This window comes from Myxocyprinus asiaticus, chromosome 8, assembly GCF_019703515.2.
Source record: "Myxocyprinus asiaticus isolate MX2 ecotype Aquarium Trade chromosome 8, UBuf_Myxa_2, whole genome shotgun sequence".
Lineage (NCBI taxonomy): Eukaryota > Metazoa > Chordata > Actinopteri > Cypriniformes > Catostomidae > Myxocyprinus > Myxocyprinus asiaticus.
The window spans coordinates 9,960,367-9,981,644 of record NC_059351.1 but is presented as its reverse complement, the minus strand read 5'-3'; the positions used below and the strand labels follow the sequence as shown (position 1 = coordinate 9,981,644).

Here is a 21,278-nt window from a genome sequence, read left to right as displayed (position 1 = left end):
AATATAGTAGGCTGAGTGACACATACAAACACACACGGAGAGAGAGAGAGAGAGAGAGGGAGGGGGGGGGGAACTACAGTTGCAAAGGGAACATAATGGGACGTTCAAGCAGACCATAATTAAAGGAATATATTGAAGTCCCCTTTTACTGTGAATTGTCCTCCCTGCCCAGTAGGTGGCGATATGCACGAAGAATGCGAAAGCCAAAAACAAAAGAAGAAGATTGTGGAAAGTGAAAGTGGACACCTATCACCCACAACTATAATATCGCTTCTGAAGAAATGGATTTAACCACTGGAGTTGTATGGATTACTTTTACGATGCTTTTATGTACTTTTTGGAGCTTCAAAGTTCTGGCCATCACTCACTTGCAATGTAAGGACCTACAGAGCTGAAATATACTTCTAAAAATCATAAGTGGTGTTCATCAGAAGAAAGTCATACACATCTGGGATGGCATGAGGGTGAGCAAATGATGAGAAAATTGGAGTAGGCGATGAGAGAACTTTCATTTTTAGGTGAACTATTCCTTTAAGCTTGTTATAACTTTAGCATGGTCGTTACAGGAGAGAAATTTTATATTTTATATATATAAATTAACATTTGTTGGGCTAATTTTTAGCTATGTTCTGGATTATTTGCATAATTGCTTTATGAAATACAAGAAAACATGTAGGGAACAGGGTTTGAGCTTGTTTTAGTTCAGTTTAGAGACAGAACACAATAGTGAAATGCCACTTTTGTCACTCAATGACCTTATTCACTTGTCTTCATTCATACACACTACTGCCCTCTACTGTTTAACATATGAAATAATGCCCTCATGTGGTCACAAAACAAAAACCAACAATTTATTTGGTAAGTCCTACTTGACTGCATTGTAAGACAGTATAAATTGCATTTTATTTCACAAACAAAAAATACACTATATAGGAGTTTGTATCATTATTAGTTATGGGCACATCTATACAGAGTAAATTTATAACCAGAGAAAGCTCTAGTCATCATAGAATCAATTTGGGAGAAGAGCTCTGAAGTGCCATCGCCTGACTCTGCTTGAAGTGGCTCTGCAAGACAGCTCTGAAATGACACCCCCTGCCCTGCCCTGCCACCCAACCAGCCTGTACCATGGGGGGGGGGGGGGGGGGGGTGGAATTTGTTTGAAATAAGTTAATACATGAAGGCTACATGCCATTGTTTTAATTTAATTTGTTGATATTAATATTTAACTTTAAACATAAAGGCTTGGTCAAAGCAACATAATGACTCAAAAATGACTAAATTATGATAATTTCAAGAAGTGTAGGCTAAATAATGACTGAATCATTATTTTACAGCACTGTTTAATCCAGGAGATAGTATGCATTTTTATCCAGAATAATATAAATTCAATATGCAAAACAAAATAAATGAATTATTGTTTCCTTTACCAGTTGACAAAATTCCTATCAAAATGGCCAGTTTTCACTGAAAGGTAACCGGTTATTAGAATTATTAAACACCACAAAGGTACTGAATCTTTAACAAGAATAATTTTTAAAGAAAATAAATAAATAAATCATGCACCACCAACCAAGTAAAATATAGGCAGAAATACATACAGGTGCATCTCAATAAATTAGAATGTCGTGGAAAAGTTCATTTATTTCAGTAATTCAACTCAATTTGTGAAACTCGTGTATTAAATAAATTCAATGCACACAGACTGAAGTAGTTTAAGTCTTTGGTTCTTTTAACTGTGATGATTTTGGCTCACATTTAACAAAAACCCACCAATTCACTATCTCAAAAAATTAGAATACATCATAAGACCAATAAAAAATTTTTTAGTGAATTGTTGGCCTTCTGGAAAGTATGTTCATTTACTGTATATGTACTCAATACTTGGTAGGGGCTCCTTTTGCTTTAATTACTGCCTCAATTCGGCGTGGCATGGAGGTGATCAGTTTGTGGCACTGCTGAGGTGGTATGGAAGCCCAGGTTTCTTTGACAGTGGCCTTCAGCTCATCTGCATTTTTTGGTCTCTTGTTTCTCATTTTCCTCTTGACAATACCCCATAGATTCTCTATGGGGTTCAGGTCTGGTGAGTTTGCTGGCCAGTCAAGCACACCAACACCATGGTCATTTAACCGACTTTTGGTGCTTTTGGCAGTGTGGGCAGGTGCCAAATCCTGCTGGAAAATGAAATCAGCATCTTTAAAAAGCTGGTCAGCAGAAGGAAGCATGAAGTGCTCCAAAATTTCTTGGTAAACGGGTGCAGTGACTTTGGTTTTCAAAAAACACAATGGACCAACACCAGCAGATGACATTGCACCCCAAATCATCACAGACTGTGGAAACTTAACACTGGACTTCAAGCAACTTGGGCTATGAGCTTCTCCACCCTTCCTCCAGACTCTAGGACCTTGGTTTCCAAATGAAATACAAAACTTGCTCTCATCTGAAAAGAGGACTTTGGACCACTGGGCAACAGTCCAGTTCTTCTTCTCCTTAGCCCAGGTAAGACGCCTCTGACGTTGTCTGTGGTTCAGGAGTGGCTTAACAAGAGGAATACGACAACTGTAGCCAAATTCCTTGACACGTCTGTGTGTGGTGGCTCTTGATGCCTTAACCCCAGCCTCAGTCCATTCCTTGTGAAGTTCACCCAAATTCTTGAATCGATTTTGCTTGACAATCCTCATAAAGCTGCGGTTCTCTCGGTTGGTTGTGCATCTTTTTCTTCCACACTTTTTCCTTCCACTCAACTTTCTGTTAACATGCTTGTATACAGCACTCTGTCAACAGCCAGCTTCTTTGGCAATGAATGTTTGTGGCTTACCCTCCTTGTGAAGGGTGTCAATGATTGTCTTCTGGACAACTGTCAGATCAGCAGTCTTCCCCATGATTGTGTAGCCTAGTGAACCAAACTGAGAGACCATTTTGAAGGCTCAGGAAACCTTTGCAGGTGTTTTGAGTTGATTAGCTGATTGGCATGTCACCATATTCTAATTTTTTGAGATAGTGAATTGGTGGGTTTTTGTTAAATGTGAGCCAAAATCATCACAATTAAAAGAACCAAAGACTTAAACTACTTCAGTCTGTGTGCACTGAATTTATTTAATACACGAGTTTCACAATTTGAGTTGAATTACTGAAATAAATGAACTTTTCCACGACATTCTAATTTATTGAGATGCACCTGTATGTGGAAATGTAATAACTCAGTGAATTCACTGGCAAAGAACTATATTTAATAGTGAGTTTTACTGCTAATGCACACATATGAACAAACATTTGTGTATAATTGGTTTATTGTATCACCGTAACATTCATGACACAGATCTTAATATTTGCAATAGTGATGTTTTGACAATTTCATGAGTGTAGTAGCCTATAATGCATGATAATACCATGTCTGAATTTACAAAAAATAAATAAAAGGTTTCTGTTCATTACAACCTCATTCAACCTAAAAAAAAAAATACTGTGAAGAATCCAACCAAAACAGAACATCTGGTTACTGATTTAAAATAAAGAACATTCAGAGGAATTAAATCAAATAAATACAATACATTAATTAAATAATGCATTTATAAGTAAAATATAAAATGACTGATAAAAAAAAAAAAAAAAAAAAAAAAAACACCAAACAAAAGTCACAATAAATAATTTAGAGAAAGACTAAAAATACCAACGTGCAGAAATTCAATAACAGAACAACAAGACTCTGAAAAAGTTAATAGTTAATATTCTGTAAAGGCAGATAGAAACAAGACTCATTGGGACATCTGGCGTTGAAGTTAATGAACTATGAGTGTGGATGTGACGGCATTGACAATCTGATTTGATAATTAACTCAATCAACATAGCATTTTCTTTTTATAATACCTGTTACTGAAACTCTCCCTCTATAATCTAGGTATCTTTGAGTAAATTAAAATTAATTTAGTGCTCTTTAGAAAGCCAGTGCCTGAAAAGCAGCTTTACATGTGTTATTCATGGAAACAGAGACTGATAGAGACTGTAAACTATCAAATTTTATGAAAATATTGCTCTGTCCAAGTGGAAAGAATAGAAAAATGTGCATCAAAGTTATCACATTATGACAGCAACAGCACTGAATTTAAATCGTTTATGTATTCTGTATGTATTTTGTCACAGAACCTCACGCCTGTGGCATGGCCATCATAATATTTCCACTTTCAACAGCAGTGAAAAAGAAGAAAACAGAAAGTGAAAAAAATTGAGCCCCCAAAAATGACGTCCACTAAAAATTTTAAGCAACAGCAAATGCTCAGATACAGCAGCCCCAAACCATATTTAGACACACCACACTTAAAGTAATGGCATTGCATTAGATAACAAAATATCAAACAGAGTGGCATTTATTTTAAAGAAATACAGCAGAAGCAATTGCAACCTTAGTTAGATATTTTGTCATGTACAGTATACAGTGTCATTCATTTGTGGCTTAAAAGGAATATCAATACAAGTTAAGCTCAATCGACAGCATTTGTGATATAATGTTGATTACCAAAAAAAAAAAAAAAAAAAAAAAAAAAGAATTGACTCATCACGAAATCTTTTTTTGTGGTCATCAACATTATGCCACACCTGGCATATTCCTTTAAGTGTCCAAATTCTTTTTTAATATGTAATATGTATTTTTGAGCAGATTCTACACTAGTTTGGGTACCAACCCTGTTTAGAATGCATAGAGCTAATATATTGTAGGTGGGCCAAAAGAGTGCCATTATTAGCACATTTATATCTCATTACCTTCCTCTGTAGATTCAGCTAGCTTAGCTTCCTCCACAGCATCCAGTGTTATTTCAGTAACTTCTTCTGATGCCTGTATTGTGGTCTGTAGTGCTTCTTCCAGGGCCACTGGTGTTGTTGTGATGTCTACTACATGCTCAACTTCAGTGGTGAATGGCTCATGACACAATGTATTCTCTTCCTCCACTTCCAAAACATCCTCCACCTCTATAACAGCATGCTCCTCAGAGGCTCCTGCTACTGAGGCAGGGACTTCAACGTAAACTTCAACCTCAACTTCTGCAGCTTCAGCTGTAGCTTCTTCTTCTCCTGCAGGTGTAGAGGTCTGTTCTTCCAATTCCTCTTCTGTTTTTACATCCTCAATGTTTGAATCACTGATCACTGGCTCTTCAGACACAGCTTTTTCAGTTACAGATGCTTCTGCTGGGACATCTGCATCAACATCAGGGACATCTGCATCAACATCAGTAACCTCCAACCCATTGAGGGTCTCCACAGAACTCTTCTCAGCCATCCTCACTGCGGCTACCAAATGCTCATCCCCAACTGAAGCAGCTGCAATCTCTGCTGTAGACCCAGCAATGATTTTCACAGTGCTTAGTAGGTCAGACATGGTGATAGCTGCAACAATATTAGATTGTTAATTGAACAAATACTGTGTAGGTAATGCCATAAGTGTCACTTTAATGACTTGGACATGCTTATTTGTACTCGTGGATGACTGATATGGGGTTTTCAGTGGCCAATGCTAATATTAGGCTAATATCTACACAGCAGTATAGGCCTATACATAATGGATTTTAATGGTGGAAAATTAGATATACACAATATTATTTTACACAATATATACTAAAAATTCACAAAAATATTTTAGAATAGAAAAATAAATAAATACAAATAATTTAATTGACACAAGCATGAAATAACATTTCTGTTAATAATCAATAAATTATCGCTCTTAAGAATGGCCACATTTTAACCCTCCTGTTTTAGGGTATTTTTTGACCCTGCACAAGTAAAGAATATGTTATAAATACTACCTAATTTTTGGTACCAGAACCAAATGTTGTGACTTTGTCAAGACCATCAAAACAAACAAAATAATTTATTTTTGTATAAAATCATTTAAGAGAAATAACTATTAAAAAAAATAAAATAAATAAAATTCCCTCCATTGTCTTAAAGGGTCAATTTTGACCCGTATGGGAAGAACCAGCTGTGACCTTTCACCTTCGGATTTTCTGGATGATATGCAGCTTTAAATAGTTTTTTGTGCATATATGAATCAAATGTGACCTAAAAATATTTTACATTTTCTCAGATTTAGCCCCTAGCCCCATACTGTTCTCTACCTGCTTCACTGGGTACTGCATTTTTCCCACAAATGGGGTTTGTGCACACATACACATGTCCACACACGCAAACACAAACACACAGAGGGTATTTCTTACAGTTTTTAACAGGTAAGACGTAGTTAACAAGTTTAATTTTATATGAAAGGGTACAATAGGGCTAAAGACCATTGGATGTTTTTTCCCCCCGAAAACATTAGATGGCAGAAAGAACTGTTAAAGCACTTTACTAAACCCCTGTAACACTGAAACAAATTGTTTGACATTAGTGGGAAGGAATGGATTTGTTGTAATGGATGTGCAAAGAGGGTCCATTTTGACTTCTGAAAAGCAATAGTGATTCATTTGTGAAATAGACATGTCCTAAAATACAGTTGCTTTTCTGCAAGCAGAATAAACCAGAAATAGTAGTTGAGATAATATAAAATCCCCAAAGTGATTTAAATAATGTAAATGACAGTGTTTGCCAAGTTTTTAACCCTTATTTATTTATTTATTTATTTATTTATTAATATTCAGAATGAAGCATTTTTTTTTCTCCTATCATAACACACTTTGGGACCACAGCAAAACAGAATTTCGTAAAAGGGAGTCTTTAATGTACACTAATCAAGAATTTATGCATTTGAAATGGTTTTCATACGGTTCAAAAATGACCCGAAGAACAGTCATGGCCAATAAATGGATCTGCATGGCTTACTTATAGATGCCACTGCATATTAAACTGGGATTGGGAAAAAGTATTTGAACATCCAGATAGTTACACATTTTAACTTGAAGAAGCCAATTAAAATTTTCATAAATAAATGATGGAAATCTCACTCTTAGTTTCATTTTCATAACACGATTACTAAGTGTGATATATTGCATTAAATTAACATGAAAAGCATTCAAGTTGCCAGAACTACTGTGAGGCCAACATCTTTCCACACAAAGCTGTGCTAAATGTGCAAGCTCATCAGCTCTTCCGTTTCCTTTACAGATTATCAGGATCACTTCACTTGGATGGACCAGGAGTGATGCCAGTTCTAATTCAAAAGGAGTGAAATATTCAGACATTCAAGGATGACTCTTGGTCATGTCATCCATTGATTAAATGGTTAAGGACATGTATATAAAGCAGCATCAACATCATGTAAGGCCAGTAAGGTTACCCAGGTTCTTTAATTCTGTACTTTGCAAATCTCTTCTTTAGACTTTGCTAGAAGTTTATTAGCGCCTTGAGTGTGATACAGAGCAGCAGGGGGCAGCTGAGTGCCTTGCTTAAGAGTTCACATGAATTGGTGTGGCAAGTCATGCTCCAAGCAGGATTTGAAGATGGCACCACTAGGAAATCTTCTTAAACCACTATAAGTGGCATAAGCCTCTAAGATTAGCGATTAAATAATCAACACACATAAGAGAGACAACACATATAAGATGACAGAATTCCTAAAGCCTCTTCCATCAAAGTATTTGCCTCAAAGCCTAATATATAAATATTTGTTTAAAGTAAGCAAAATGAGAGCTACAATGGACATTCAGAACAGCAACTAGAATGCATTTGTTTACTTTGAACAGCACGTTATACACTGATAAGGCAGTGGGGGTAAAGCTGTATTAAGAGGAACTTAAGAGGATGAGCTAAAACATTTGAAGCGGATGGTCTAAATGAAGCGAAGTGTTCTGTTTGAAAACACTGTGCAAGCAGGAATTATTCTAGAAACACATACACAACATATGAATAATGTAATGTAAATGCACTAAACATAGCAAAGTGTCAAAGATTTTTGCATCATATTTCTTTACTTACACAGCGTAGGAAAGTGCTTAAAATGTGTAATGAAAATTGAATTAAATTCTGAGAAAAAATTTATTATAATTTTAAGAACTTTATTTTTATAAATTCAAACATTTAATCATTTTGTGAGGGGGCTTTGCCTCCATCCCAACAGCTATTATTTTATTTTATTTTTTTTTTTTACAGAGGGAGAGAGGTGTTAATATAGAAAAACATTGGATAAAACATAAAAAAAAAATGCTCTATCTTGATGTAAACCATGTGTAAATAGTTTAACCTGGAAATGGTAAACGTGACTTGTTAGCCTAACCCTCATGCCACCATTCTGCAAGAGTACCTCAAAAAACAGGCAAGACAGGTAAAAAAAAACAAAAAAAAAATGTAGTAAATGTTTCATTAGTAACACTTTACCATAAGGTTGTATACCTTAACATTAAAACTTAACAATGATTATTAATTTTACAGCATGTATTTATCTTGGTTAATGCTAATTGCAACATCTATATTTTCAAAATTAAATATTGTATACGATAACATTAGTTAATGCACTATGAACTAACAATGAGCACTTGTATTTTTATAAATCAACATTAACCAAGATTCATGAATGCTGTTAAAATATTATGCAGTGTTATTAAATAATAGCTAATGCATTTACTAATGCTAATAAATAGAACCTTATTCTAAAGTGCATCATTTTATTTTGGATGCTTATTTGTCTTTGTTGTGAAAAATCAAGAGAAACTGTTTCCTTGCACATGTATAGATTTATAAAAAAAAAAACAAGGCACTAGACACCTACCACAGGTTCTGAGGCTACAGCAGGCACATCCAGGAGGAGAGATTAACAAATACAGAGGTGAGCTACAAAATATATTAAAGTGTCATAAAACAGGCTGAAGCTGGGATAAAAAACAAGCCCCTTGGAATGATTTTAGAAAAGGTGAATTTTAGTGAATGGACCCTTTTCACATTTCCGGTGTTGGAATGTGGAAGTAAACTCTAGTGGGGCAAACTCTAGTTTTTGCCTTCACATTTGCTCCAATAGCAAAAGAAACGTTTATTTTATTATTACGTTTAAACCCTATTACGTTTAAACAAGTTTTCAAAATGAAGAAAAATGAGAGAGAGATGGATTACAGCAATCAGATGTAAAAAATAATTAAAATATATACAATTGTTAGATTTATGCTGTGAAACAAGATGGAAACTTGTCATCACAGTTTATGAAAAGGTTCCATAGACATGTTTTTGTTCCCATTCAGTTCTCTTTGACTGCCCTTAACATCTCCTCCTCCTCAAAGTCACTGTGGGATTAGCACCCTGTGGAGTTCACAAGTGTAAAAAGGACACTTATTCCTGCTCAGAGGATACAGATAGTCCACAGCTGATTAATCAATTAAAAGAAGCATGACAGTACAGTAGGAGAATCCAACTACAGCTTAATGGAGTGTTCTGGTGAAGGGATGGGGAAGGTTCATATAGGGTTACACAGGCATCTAGACTTCTGGGGATTCAAGCTGCTTCTTCAACAGAACATGTCTCACCAGTTGTCTCTCCAGCAGGTGCCTCAGTAGCAACATCTTCAACAACAGGTGCAGCAGTTTCCTCAACAGCAGGAGCTACTGCCTCTACAATGGCTTCCTCAACCTCTACTGCTGCAGCAACCAGGAGTTCTGCAGGAGCTTCTTCTACAGCAACAACAGCCTCAAAAGCAGGAGCCTCTGCAGCAGCAGGGGTGGGTTCTGCAGCAACCACCTCAGCAATAGGTTCTGTGGTGGTGGCCTCAGTGGTGGTGGAGAGTTCCACTTTAGTTTCCAAATCTGAGGCTGCTTCTGCTACTGGGGCCGCCTCGGCCACTGCGACTACTACCTCTACACAGAATACATAAAAAGGGAACTTTAATGAAAAGGAAAAAATATCAGATTCACAGATTCATGCAAATTCACAGATTCATTGTGTCCAAAACTGCTGACTCACTCACTCATCACTACATAGCGAATGTCACAAATGAGGAAAGAGTGAGGGAAAATGAGTGTATTCGGATACAGTTCCAGACAACATTGTGCTCTTTTTGTATGACGTTATATACAGTACGTGTCACATTCCGAATGATGAAAAAATCTGAAATTTGAATCACATATGGATGTTGTTTGAATTAGGTTGGTAAACATTGGGTTTCTTGTGTTTTTTTCTTCTGCTGTACAAACTGATTTGAAACCACTTTGTATCAGATATGCCAAACAAATATGATATTCTGATGTTTGTTTGTTTGTTTTTTACCTGATGTTTTATCTGATTTAATATTTAATATAAAGCAAAGCCTTATTGAAGATGATTAACATCAAAACAGTTTTGCTAATTCCATCTGTCATAATAGAACTCCACTAGTGTTATTGCTTAGAAGGACTACGTGATATACGTAAGGGATAAAGTACAGTCTGCCAGTTGTTATTGCACAATAAACCCCGACAGGGTGATCAGGGTCTTGTATCACCCTGAAGGGGTTTATTTTGCGATAACAACCGGCTGACTGTACATTATCCCACTTATTACATGGCTACTAACCAAATAAATAAATACATGGACATAAAATATTGATTTGCGTTGAAATTATGTAATCTGAGAAGAAAGAAATTGCTAAACAGCTGGAATCAACCTCCGGTTTGCGTCGTAGTTCTGTTGATGTTTATTTTGTGAATATGACCATCTGACAGACTCCTCAATATTCAGCCATTCATTCAGATTAGCAGCAGACTTCATTAACTTCTAAGAACTTAAGCAGTGCTTAAACTTATTTAGCATTCCAAACTTTAATGGGAACTCCAAGTAAACCCTAATTGCCTGCCACCTCAGACCAGGTCTTGCTTGTTTATACTAAATCTGCATGCATGTTTGATTGGCTCAAGACCATGTGGATCCAAAGGTTACAAATTGTAGGTCAGTCATGACAACTCTCTGAATTATTTTGCATGCCAATGTGCTAATCTGTATGCAAACAGCTCCATCACATGTGAGCGAGCCATTTGGCTAACTGATAACAAGTTCAAAAAACCTATCAGCTTGTGCCAAGTAGAGTTTCATGCCTGAACTTGGGTCATTTTATATACCACATGAAGTGACCCATCAAGCAAATATCAACAAAATCCAATACAAAAAAAAAATAACAAAACAAAACATGCAAGATAGTTCAGAGAAAGCAGAGCTCATAAGAACTGTCTTCAATTCTTCAAAGTTCCAAAGATGCCAACCATGCTTACTTAAAATGTCACAATTGTCACTGTAAAAAGGTTCGCCAACTCAGACTACAATAACTTCACAAGGTGTGTAACTAACTTGTGCTTCTATTCTGAGTAATATGTGAATAATCAACCAGCAAAAAGGTGACAGACCAGAAGCGGCACACAACATAAATGCGTTAATTTGATTACTGTTGTTTTCAACTTGGTTGAAAATTTGTTACTGACTTGGTTGAAAATGCATGCTGTTATAACAGAGATAATTTATAATAATCAATACTTACCGATTTCACCTGATGGGAGAGCAAAAAGATGTTCAATAGCATGTAAACAAGAAACATAAACAAATGACAGCTAACTGTACAGCTGAAATCAGAAGTTTACATTCACCCTCGCCAAATACATTTAATCTCAGTTTTTCACAATTCCTGACATTTAATCATAGAAAACATTCCCTGTCTTAGGTCAGTTAGGATCACTACTTTATTTTAAGAATGTGAAATGTCAGAATAATAGTAGAGAGATTGATTTATTTCAGCTTTTATTTCTTTCATCACATTCCCAGTGGGTCAGAAGTTTACATACACTTTGTTAGAATTTGGTAGCATTGCCTTTAAATTGTTTAACTTGAGTCAAACATTTTGGGTAGCCTTCCACAAGCTTCTCACAATAAGTTGCTGGAAGTTTGGCCCATTCCTCTAGACAGAACTGGTGTAACTGAGTCAGGTTTGTAGGCCTCCTTGCTCGCACATGCTTTTTCAGTTCTGCCACAAATTTTCTATCGGACTGAGGTCAGGGCTTTGTGATGACCACTCCAATACCTTGACTTTGTTGTTCTTAAGCCATTTTGCCACAACTTTGGAAGTATGCCTGGGGTCATTTTCCATTTGGAAGACCCATTTGCGATCGAATGATGTCTTGAGATGTTGCTTCAATATATCCACATAATTTTCCTTCCTCATGATGCCATCTATATTGTGAAGTGCACCAGTCCCTCCTGCAGCAAATTACTCCCACAATATGATGCTGCCACCCCCATGCTTCACGGTTGGGATGGTGTTATTCGGCTTGTAAGCCTCACCCTTTTTCCTCCAAACATAATGATGGTCATTTTGGCAAAACAGTTAAATTTTTGTTTCATTAGACCAGAGTACATTTCTCCAAAAAGTAAGATCTTTGTTCCCATGTGCACTTGCAAACTGTAGTCTGGCTTTTTTATGGCAGTTTTGGAGCAGTAGCTTCTTCCTTGCTGAGCAGCCTTTCAGATTATGTCGATATAGGACTAGTTTTAATGCGGATATAGATACTTGCCTACCTGTTTCCTCCAGCATCTTCAGAAGGTCCTTTGCTGTTCTTCTGGGATTGATTTGCACTTTTCGCACCAAAATACATTCATCTCTAGGAGACAGAATGCGTCTCGTTCCTGAGCGGTATGATGGCTGTGTGGTCCCATAGTGTTTATACTTGCGAACTATTGTTTGTACAGATGAAAGTGGTACCTTTAGGTGTTTGGAAATTGCTCCCAAGGATGAACCAGACTTGTGGAGGTCCACAATTTTTTTTCTGAGTTCTTGGCTGATTTTTCCCATGATGTCAAGCAAAGAGGCACTGAGTTTGAAGGTAGGCCTTAAAATACATCCACAGGTACACCTCCAATTCAGTACACCTCCTATCAGAAGCTTGCTGGCTAATTGTCAAAAGTCTTGACATAATTTTCTGGAATTTTCCAAGCTGCTTAAAGGCACAGTTAACTTAGTGTATGTAAACTTCTGACCCACTGGAATTGTGATATAGTCATTTAAAAGTGAAACAATCTGTCTGTAAATAATTGTTGGAAAAATTACGTGTCATGCACAAAGTTGATGTCCTAAATGACTTGCCAAAACTATAGTTTGCTAATATTAAATCTGTGGAGTGGTTAAAAAAATTTTTTTAATGTAAACTTCTGACTTCAACTGTAGCTAGCTTAGTGGCTGCTGAGTAACCCACAGAGAGATGATCAGGCCACTGAAAACTGTAGGAAACAGACATACTAGAACAGTGACAGAGCCAGGCAACCATCACTGCCTCGTAGCACCCGTCAATTCAAATTACCCAGGAGTAAAACTATTCTGAATAGGAATATAATCACAGCTGTCTGTATACATCATTCCGCCCTACTGATGTTGAAAAGATTAACAGTGATTTAACATTAACAGCCAAACTGAATAACCAGTACTGGTCCTCATTATTGATAACAAAAAAACAAACTATACAACAAGTACGTAAACTGTTTGTGTTTGCAGTTCTGAAAGCAGTAAAATTAGTTAACTATTTATACCAAACCTCCTTGATATTTACATGACATTTTGATATTTGACACTGATATCTAAAACAAACACACAATCGTACACAATGAAATAAGTATATATTTTGAAAAGGGTTGGCACTTACTCTTAGGTCTGGCCTCGATTTGAGCGATTCTGTCATTATATCTTGCGCTGTCAGAGTTTATTGTCTTATAAGCCTGTAGGAGGAAAAGGGGGAAAAAGTTTACAGTACACACTTACAGAGTGAAAACATAGTTTGAATATGAGACCATCTCAACTACAGTAGCTCCCTTAAACAAAATGGAATCAAGATGGAAAGGGCTTGTCACATGCTCACTGTGACACTTACTACCAAAGCTGCCTAAATTTGTGGGATATGAGGCAAGTAAAAACACTCACATATACAAGAGCAGCAGTAAGTGAGCCTCCACCAAGCACCATATAGGCGATGTTTGTGCCTGATGCAGGTATCCCAAAGGACATCTGACGTGTAGGTACAACTATTGAAAGAAGGACAGACACACATATGAGTAATAATCAGGCCTTGAATAATGCAGACTGCATTCAAATTAAGTTGAACTAGGTCTTGAGTAGTGTAATTAACTCCACATATAAATATAAACAACTCCATAAAACCCAGCCTGCCAATTTATGTTGAAGGCTCAGTTTGCACATTTACACCAGCCCCCATCTTGACCCCTGAACCCCCTCCCCCACCATGAGAAACCAGTACAATCCACTCTGTGTGTAAGGTGAAGAGATCAGGTTGTGCTAAAAAGGCATGTTTTCTTTTATTAGATTGTGTTTGGTACATACAGACACACCAAAAATAAGTTGCATCTCAGGAAAATCTGTCCTTGGCTGTAACTTGTTTTCACAAACTCCACTAATCCCTTTCTTACAACCACTCCGGACTGCATTCTCAAACACTCCTAAACATGCTGGAATACAACACTTTTTAATGGGACCAGCTTCCACTGACATTTAAGGGATAAATGTACAACAACTGCACTTATAAATAAGTGAAGAAATAAATGGACATTAAATTAATTTTGATTTTAGTTTATGTATGTATTATTTGGGTATGTGAGACAAACAAGACTGCAAGTGTGATACAGAAACAATAAAACTAATGCCATGATTGCATGGACAATGGTCAATACAGTTTAGCGGTCATTATACAAAAATATTTTACTGCTCAGTACCGACTGACCTGTCAGAATCAAGTATTTCTAGAAAGCTATGTAATAAACTGTAGTAATATTCTGTGATGGTATAGTACTGTATTAGACACCCTGTTGGAGCGGGATATTTCACATCATATCTAGGGCTTACAATTGATTAAAATTTTTAAACAAATTAATTACATGGTATGCAGATTAATTAATCACAATCATTCACATATTTAAGTATTTCCTGAGAAAGTCCCTCAAATAACAATAATCCAATATATAATGATTAAATAATTGTAATTATATTTAAATAACTAATTATAAATTAATGTATTATAAAAGATAATTCAGTTAATAAAAATGCATTACATTATTGTGGCAGGCGAGTGAAGCATTGATAAGACAATACAAAAATTGTCTTTAGAATCCAATATACAGTGCATCCGGAAAGTATTCACAGCGCTTCACTTTTTCCACATTTTATGTTACAGCCTTATTCCAAAATGGATTAAATTCATTATTTTCCTCAATTCTACAAATAATACCCCATAATGACAATGTGAAAGAAGTTTGTTTGAAATCTTTGCAAATTTATTTAAAAAAAAACAAAAAACACACACCACATGTACATAAGTATTCACAGCCTTTGCTCAATACTTTGTTGAAGCACCTTTGGCACCAATTACAGCCTCAAGTCTTTTTGAGTATGATGCTACAAGCTTGGCACACCTATTTTTGGGCAGTTTCTCCCATTCTTCTTTGCAGGACCTCTCAAGCTCCATCAGGTTGGATGGGGAGCGTCGTTGCATAGCCATTTTCAGATCTCTCCAGAAATGTTCAATCGGGTTCAAGTCTGGGCTCTGGCTGGGCCACTCAAGGACATTCACAGAGTTGTCCCGGAGCCACTCCTTTGCTATCTTGGCTGTGTGCTTAGGGTCGTTGTCCTGTTGGAAGATGAACCTTCGCCCCAGTCTGAGGTCCAGAGCGATCTGGAGCAGGTTTTCATCAAGGCTGTCTCTGTACATTGCTGCATTCGTCTTTCCCACGATCCTGATTAGTCTCCCAGTTCCTGCCGCTGAAAAACATCCCCACAGCATGATGCTGCCACCACCATGCTTCACTGTAGGGATGGTATTGGCCAGGTGATGAGCGATGCCTGGTTTCCTCCAGACATGATGCTTGCCATTCAGGCCAAAGAGTTCAATCTTTGTTTCTCATGGTCTGAAAGTCCTTCAGGTGCCTTTTGGCAAACTCCAGGCGGGCTGTCATGTGCCTTTTACCCAGCTTCCGTCTGGCCACTCTACCTTACAGGCCTGATTGGTGGAGTGCTGCAGAGATGGTTGTTCTTCTGGAAGGTTCTCCTCTCTCCACAGAAAAATGCCAGAGCTCTGTCAGAGTGACCAATTGGGTTCTTGGTTACCTCCCTGACTAAGGCCATTCTCCCCCGATCGCTGTTTGGCCAGGCGGCCAGCTCTAGGAAGAGTCTTGGTGGTTCCAAACTTCTTCCATTTACGGATGGAGGCCACTGTGCTCATTGGGACCTTCAATGCTGCAGAAACTTTTCTGTACCCTTCCCCAGATCTGTGCCTCGATACAATCCTGTCTCGGAGGACTACAGACAATTCCTTGGACTTCATGGCTTGGTTTGTGCTCTGACATGCACTGTTAACTGTGGGACCTTATATAGACAGGTGTGTGCCTTTCCAAATCATTTCAATCAACTGAATTTACCACAGGTGGGCTCCAATCAAGTTGTAGAAACATCTCAAGGATGATCAGTGGAAACAGGATGCACCTGAGCTTAATTTTGAGTGTCATGGCAAAGGCTATGAATACTTACGTACATGTGATTTTCTTCGTTTTTTTTTTTTTTGCAAAGATTTCAAACAAACTTCTTTCACATTGTCATTATGGGGTATTGTTTGTAGAATTTTGAGGAAAATAATGAATTTAATCCATTTCGGAATAAGGCTGTAACATAACAAAATGTGGAAAAAGTGAAGCGCTGTGAATACTTTCTGGATGCACTGTATTGTTTATTCCCATATAATTGAACATAAGCCAATCATTGGCCTACAGTTCACAGCAATCCATTCTGCAATTAAATTTGTCATTCTATGAGAGATATATTTATTATAAGGGCTAGTCTAAGGACAAGTCAATGTTCACATGTGTCAGATGGAATGTCTCAATTTAGTTGCGTCGCGTCATAAACAGCATTCTTTATATAGGTCTCTGTGTCAAGTTTAACATAGTTTGAAACTTAGAAAAACACTTCTTGAGATCCCTGCGTTCAGATTTACACTGTTAAGCTGTGATCGAACGCAAGAACATGTTCTCATCTTGTGCTGTCTGCTGTAAGTATGTGTCGTTTCTTCTCTGTATAAGATGCGATTAAGATGCACATATTAATGGAAGCTTTATAAAGTTTAATCAAAATGCAAAGCTATAGGGCACCATACAAACCAACATTAACCAGCATGTAATGTGCATGCTTGCAGTCAAACACACATCCACTGTTTTGCCACACTGAGGCAGCAGAAGGGAACACAATGTCCAAAAGTGCAGCACCCCCTCCCCTTCTCTCTCTCTCTCTCTGACCTAACAATCCACCCAGAGACATTTCATCCCACAGGAACACATGCACAGAACATGTGCGGTCTAATATCTTAACATGCTAAAAAAAGGCCTCTGTGCAGCATACACTATCATAGTGTTACACTGTAAAACCTGGACTTTAATTAGGTATTACTACAAAAAATAAATAAAATAAAACATAAAATAAAATCTCAGGATGTCCTGTCAGATATTTAAAGTTGGGAATTTTCCAACTCAAAAAAAGCCACAGAAGCTTCAGCTATTGTAATAACAATGTCCTGCAATGAGGTAGCCTTTGCCTCATTTATACATTTAATCTCATTTACGACTGCGTCAACAGACCTTTAAGGTGAAGCTAGATTGTGCAGTTTCCTAGAAAAACATGTGCACTGCCAAGTATCACTCAGGTATTTATCAGGTACTCATTCCGGTACAAACACAGGTTTTTATCTTTTCGTATTGTATAATTCTACCCCAGTGGGGTGGATATGGGATCAATATCCCGTCAAAAGTATTGCGGTCACGGATCCAAAAATAATAAGCGTGAATCAAAAAAGCAGATCAAATTAATAAACGCAGATTAAAATAATTAGCGCAGATCAAAAAATAACAAGCATGAATCAAAAATATATAAACACATTTAAAATATGTTGCAAAAAAATAAAAAATAAAAAAAATAAAATCATAAGAATTGCAAACAAAATCGGGGAGGTGACGTCACTCAAATGCAACTCCGACGGCTGCTGCTCAATATTATATTATTTGTGGTTGATAGATACGCTGCTTGTGTCTGTTTTGAGTATTTTCTGCCAGCTCTAGGAAACAATGTGTTGTCCGAGTAGGCAATTATCATAGTAATAATAATTATTAAAAAAAAGTAATAACCTACAAACCAGGAAGTCTTAAATAATGCCTAAACCAAAGACTCTGCTAACTAAATTCAGCTGACTCGATACATGTATTAACGGACTCTAATAGATACAAAAAAAAATATATGCCTACTAGGACAACACATTGTTTCCTAGCTGGCAGAAAATACTCAAAACAGACACAAGCAGCGTATCTATCAACCACAAATAATATAATATTGAGCAGCAGCCGTCGGAGTTGCATTGGAGTGACGTCACCTTCCCTCTTCAAATGATTGGCTAGAAGAGGAGCTGTCGATCAAGAACTAGTGGACCAATAGGGATGCAAAACGCCCCCTGATTTACATGAAACTCTACTCACAAGTTTTGGAAAACCAAGTGCAGAACTTGGAAACAAAAGCAAAGAAAAATACAGCGTAAGCATACAATTTTTTAAAAGATGAGCAAAATTGTCAAAGAGCACAAAAAAACAGCAATATAACCTATATTTTGTTTGCAATTCTGATTAGTTGCTTTAATTTTTCTGTTTTTTTTTTTTTTTTTTTTGTTGTTTGTTTATTTATTTATTTTTTTGGCAGCATATTTTAAATGTTTATATATTTTTGATTCATGCTTGTCATTTTTTTTATCTGCGCTAATTATTTTTATCTGCGCATATTATATTGATCCGCGCTTTTTATTTATTTTTGCACTTATACTTTTTTTTATCTGCACTTATTATTTTTTGATTCACGCTTATTATTTTTGGATCTGTGACCGCAATACTTTTGATGGGATTTTAATCCCATAGGCGGAGACATGTTTAACGTGCAGAACCCTAGGCAAATTCATGTTGACAGAGAGCCCCGGGGCCCTTTTCAAATATTTGGGCAATTTTAGGGAATGCCTGAGCAGATTAAATGAATGCATCAGCTCAGTCATGCACAAAAATGCTGAGTCAGCAGAAAAGCAGATTAGATCTCAAAGTTAAAGGGGCCAGGAGATTTTTTTTTTTTTTTTTTTTTTTTACTTTTAAAGCAACAAAGATAGGTCAAACTGTCCAGTAAACATCTGCATGCTGTTCAAACTCAGCGAGTGAATCTTTTAACAGGAAATTAACTTTAAACAAGCTCAGACCCAGCTTTTTCCCATGGATGCACAGTGACTGGAACAAGGCAGGGTGCACTGTGCTCATCCCAGCTGTCTGTTAGTGAAAACTTACGTATCTTTTAAAAAAAACTCAAATTCCAGATTACTGGTCATTAAATGTCATGAAATAAAATTAAATGCTAAATACATTTTTCTTACACATCCACTATTCATTACCATGTTCCTACAAATAATTATATAAATAGTTTAAATATACATCACTCTACTACTAAAACATTGCATCACAATGCAAATCATCATAACCCAACAAAAATACCATGTAAAACACCACAAAACAATACAATAATTCATTTAAAAACATGTATAACACAGCATACATGTAAATTAACATAATATTACTTCAGAATGGATTTAGGTAGTTTATCTCAATTGTTAAATAACACAAACATCAGAACTCAATGTTCCAGATTGGGATAAAGTGGCAAAGCACTGGCACACCTCCTAAAAGGGGCGGATGCACGAACCAGAGTTCAATTAATATCTAGCAAAACTGGTGCCAGTTTATTCATAGATCTTTCTTTGACATTTTGTATCGTAGGCTGATATTCAAAATAATAACAGAAATTGCATTAAATGTATATTATAATCGTGTGTGTAAATGATAGTTTTATTACCATTTCTGGATAAAGGATAAAGTGTTTTGCGTGCCAGGGGCGCGAGTCTCTGCCAAGCCGCTCTGCAGAACATCATTATTCCTGCAGTGGATCCAAAAATCTGCGAGTGTATGAAGACAGACAAGTTCAACCAACTGCTTCGCCCAACATGCGCGTGTGTCTCGGGGTGTCTGATCCTTTTAAACTGCGTTATTTTTTTCCCCCGCCCTTATTCTGACAGGTCCCTCCTCCTGCGTTCGGATTGGCTACTAAGAGCTACTTACAAGCGGTCTGCGATTGGGCAGTTGAGAAGTCGTTCATATAGCCTTAGTAACCATAGTAAACAGAGGGACATCATATCGAATAAGTTGCAGAAAACAAACAGCCACTAAGTTTGAAGTTCAGTGCGATTTTAAATGGTTAACATTAGACTAGACAAAACTATTACATGCATTAAATAAGTTGTTTACAGCTTTGTCGATTAATATTATAATGGGGACGATGTAATATCGCTGCTTCCAGTGTATGAACGTGTGTGTTTTTACTCTTTTCTGTCAACTGATAGACCAATTTACTATACAGTATATTCCATACAGCTAAATATACGATATGTACCATAATGTGTCACTTATTTTATTTAACTTCTTATCATTAATTAATTCTGCAATTAGTTTTAATAATTTAGATCGTTTAACTATCGGTTAGTGTAGCAAATTATCATGATGTGGTTTGTGTAGCAAACTTAATATCAAGACATTAAAAGTCATGTAAATTACATGTTTATTAAAAAGAATATTATAAGAACAAAGGGATAGTTCACCCAAAAATGATATCTCTCATGCCATCCCAGGTGTGTATGACATTCTTTCTTCTGCAGCATACAAATTAAGATTTTTTTAGAGGAATATTTCAGCTCTGTAGGTCCATACAATGCAAGTGAATGGTGACTAAAACTCAGAAGGTCCAAAAAGCACATAAAGGCAGCATAAAAGTAATCCACAAGACTCCAGTGGTTAAATCCATGTCTTCAGAAGGGATATGATAGATGTGGGTGAGAAACAGATCAATATTTAAGTCCTTTTTTTCACTAACGTGAAAGTGAACATGTAGCTTTACGGTAGAAAAAGGATAAAAATATTTATCTTTTTCTATGAAAATGGTAAAACATAACTGAAGTTTTCATATTTCTTAGCTTACAGAAAAGTGGGAAATACACTGTCAACTGTGAATTAAAAATGTCGTTCTCCAACCTTGCTGCCTTATAATTATAATAATGCATCTGACCCCATATATTATTTAATCAATTCAAGTTCTGCTTTAAATGGAATAAAATTACCTTTAACCTACCAATACTTTCAGTTCTAAGGGTGGCTATTTGCTTACCATCAATTGCTATCTCAGGGGCGTAGATTCAGGGGGATGGGGGACAGGTACCCCCATCTATATATTAATGTGGTTT

At 36.6% G+C, this 21,278-nt stretch overlaps 1 protein-coding gene across 1 annotated transcript; it reads right to left on the bottom strand.

Moving 5' to 3' along the window:
• Positions 1-7,961: 7,961 nt before the first annotated feature.
• Positions 7,962-20,007, bottom strand: LOC127445297 (protein MGARP-like). The gene is made up of 4 exons (XM_051705277.1): positions 19,841-20,007; positions 13,838-13,938; positions 13,563-13,635; positions 7,962-9,764 (listed from the first exon to the last, which is right to left on the bottom strand). The coding sequence occupies exons 1-4, from the start codon at positions 19,914-19,916 to the stop codon at positions 9,406-9,408; spliced, it is 609 nt and encodes a 202-aa protein (XP_051561237.1). The 5' UTR covers positions 19,917-20,007; the 3' UTR covers positions 7,962-9,405.
• Positions 20,008-21,278: the final 1,271 nt, after the last annotated feature.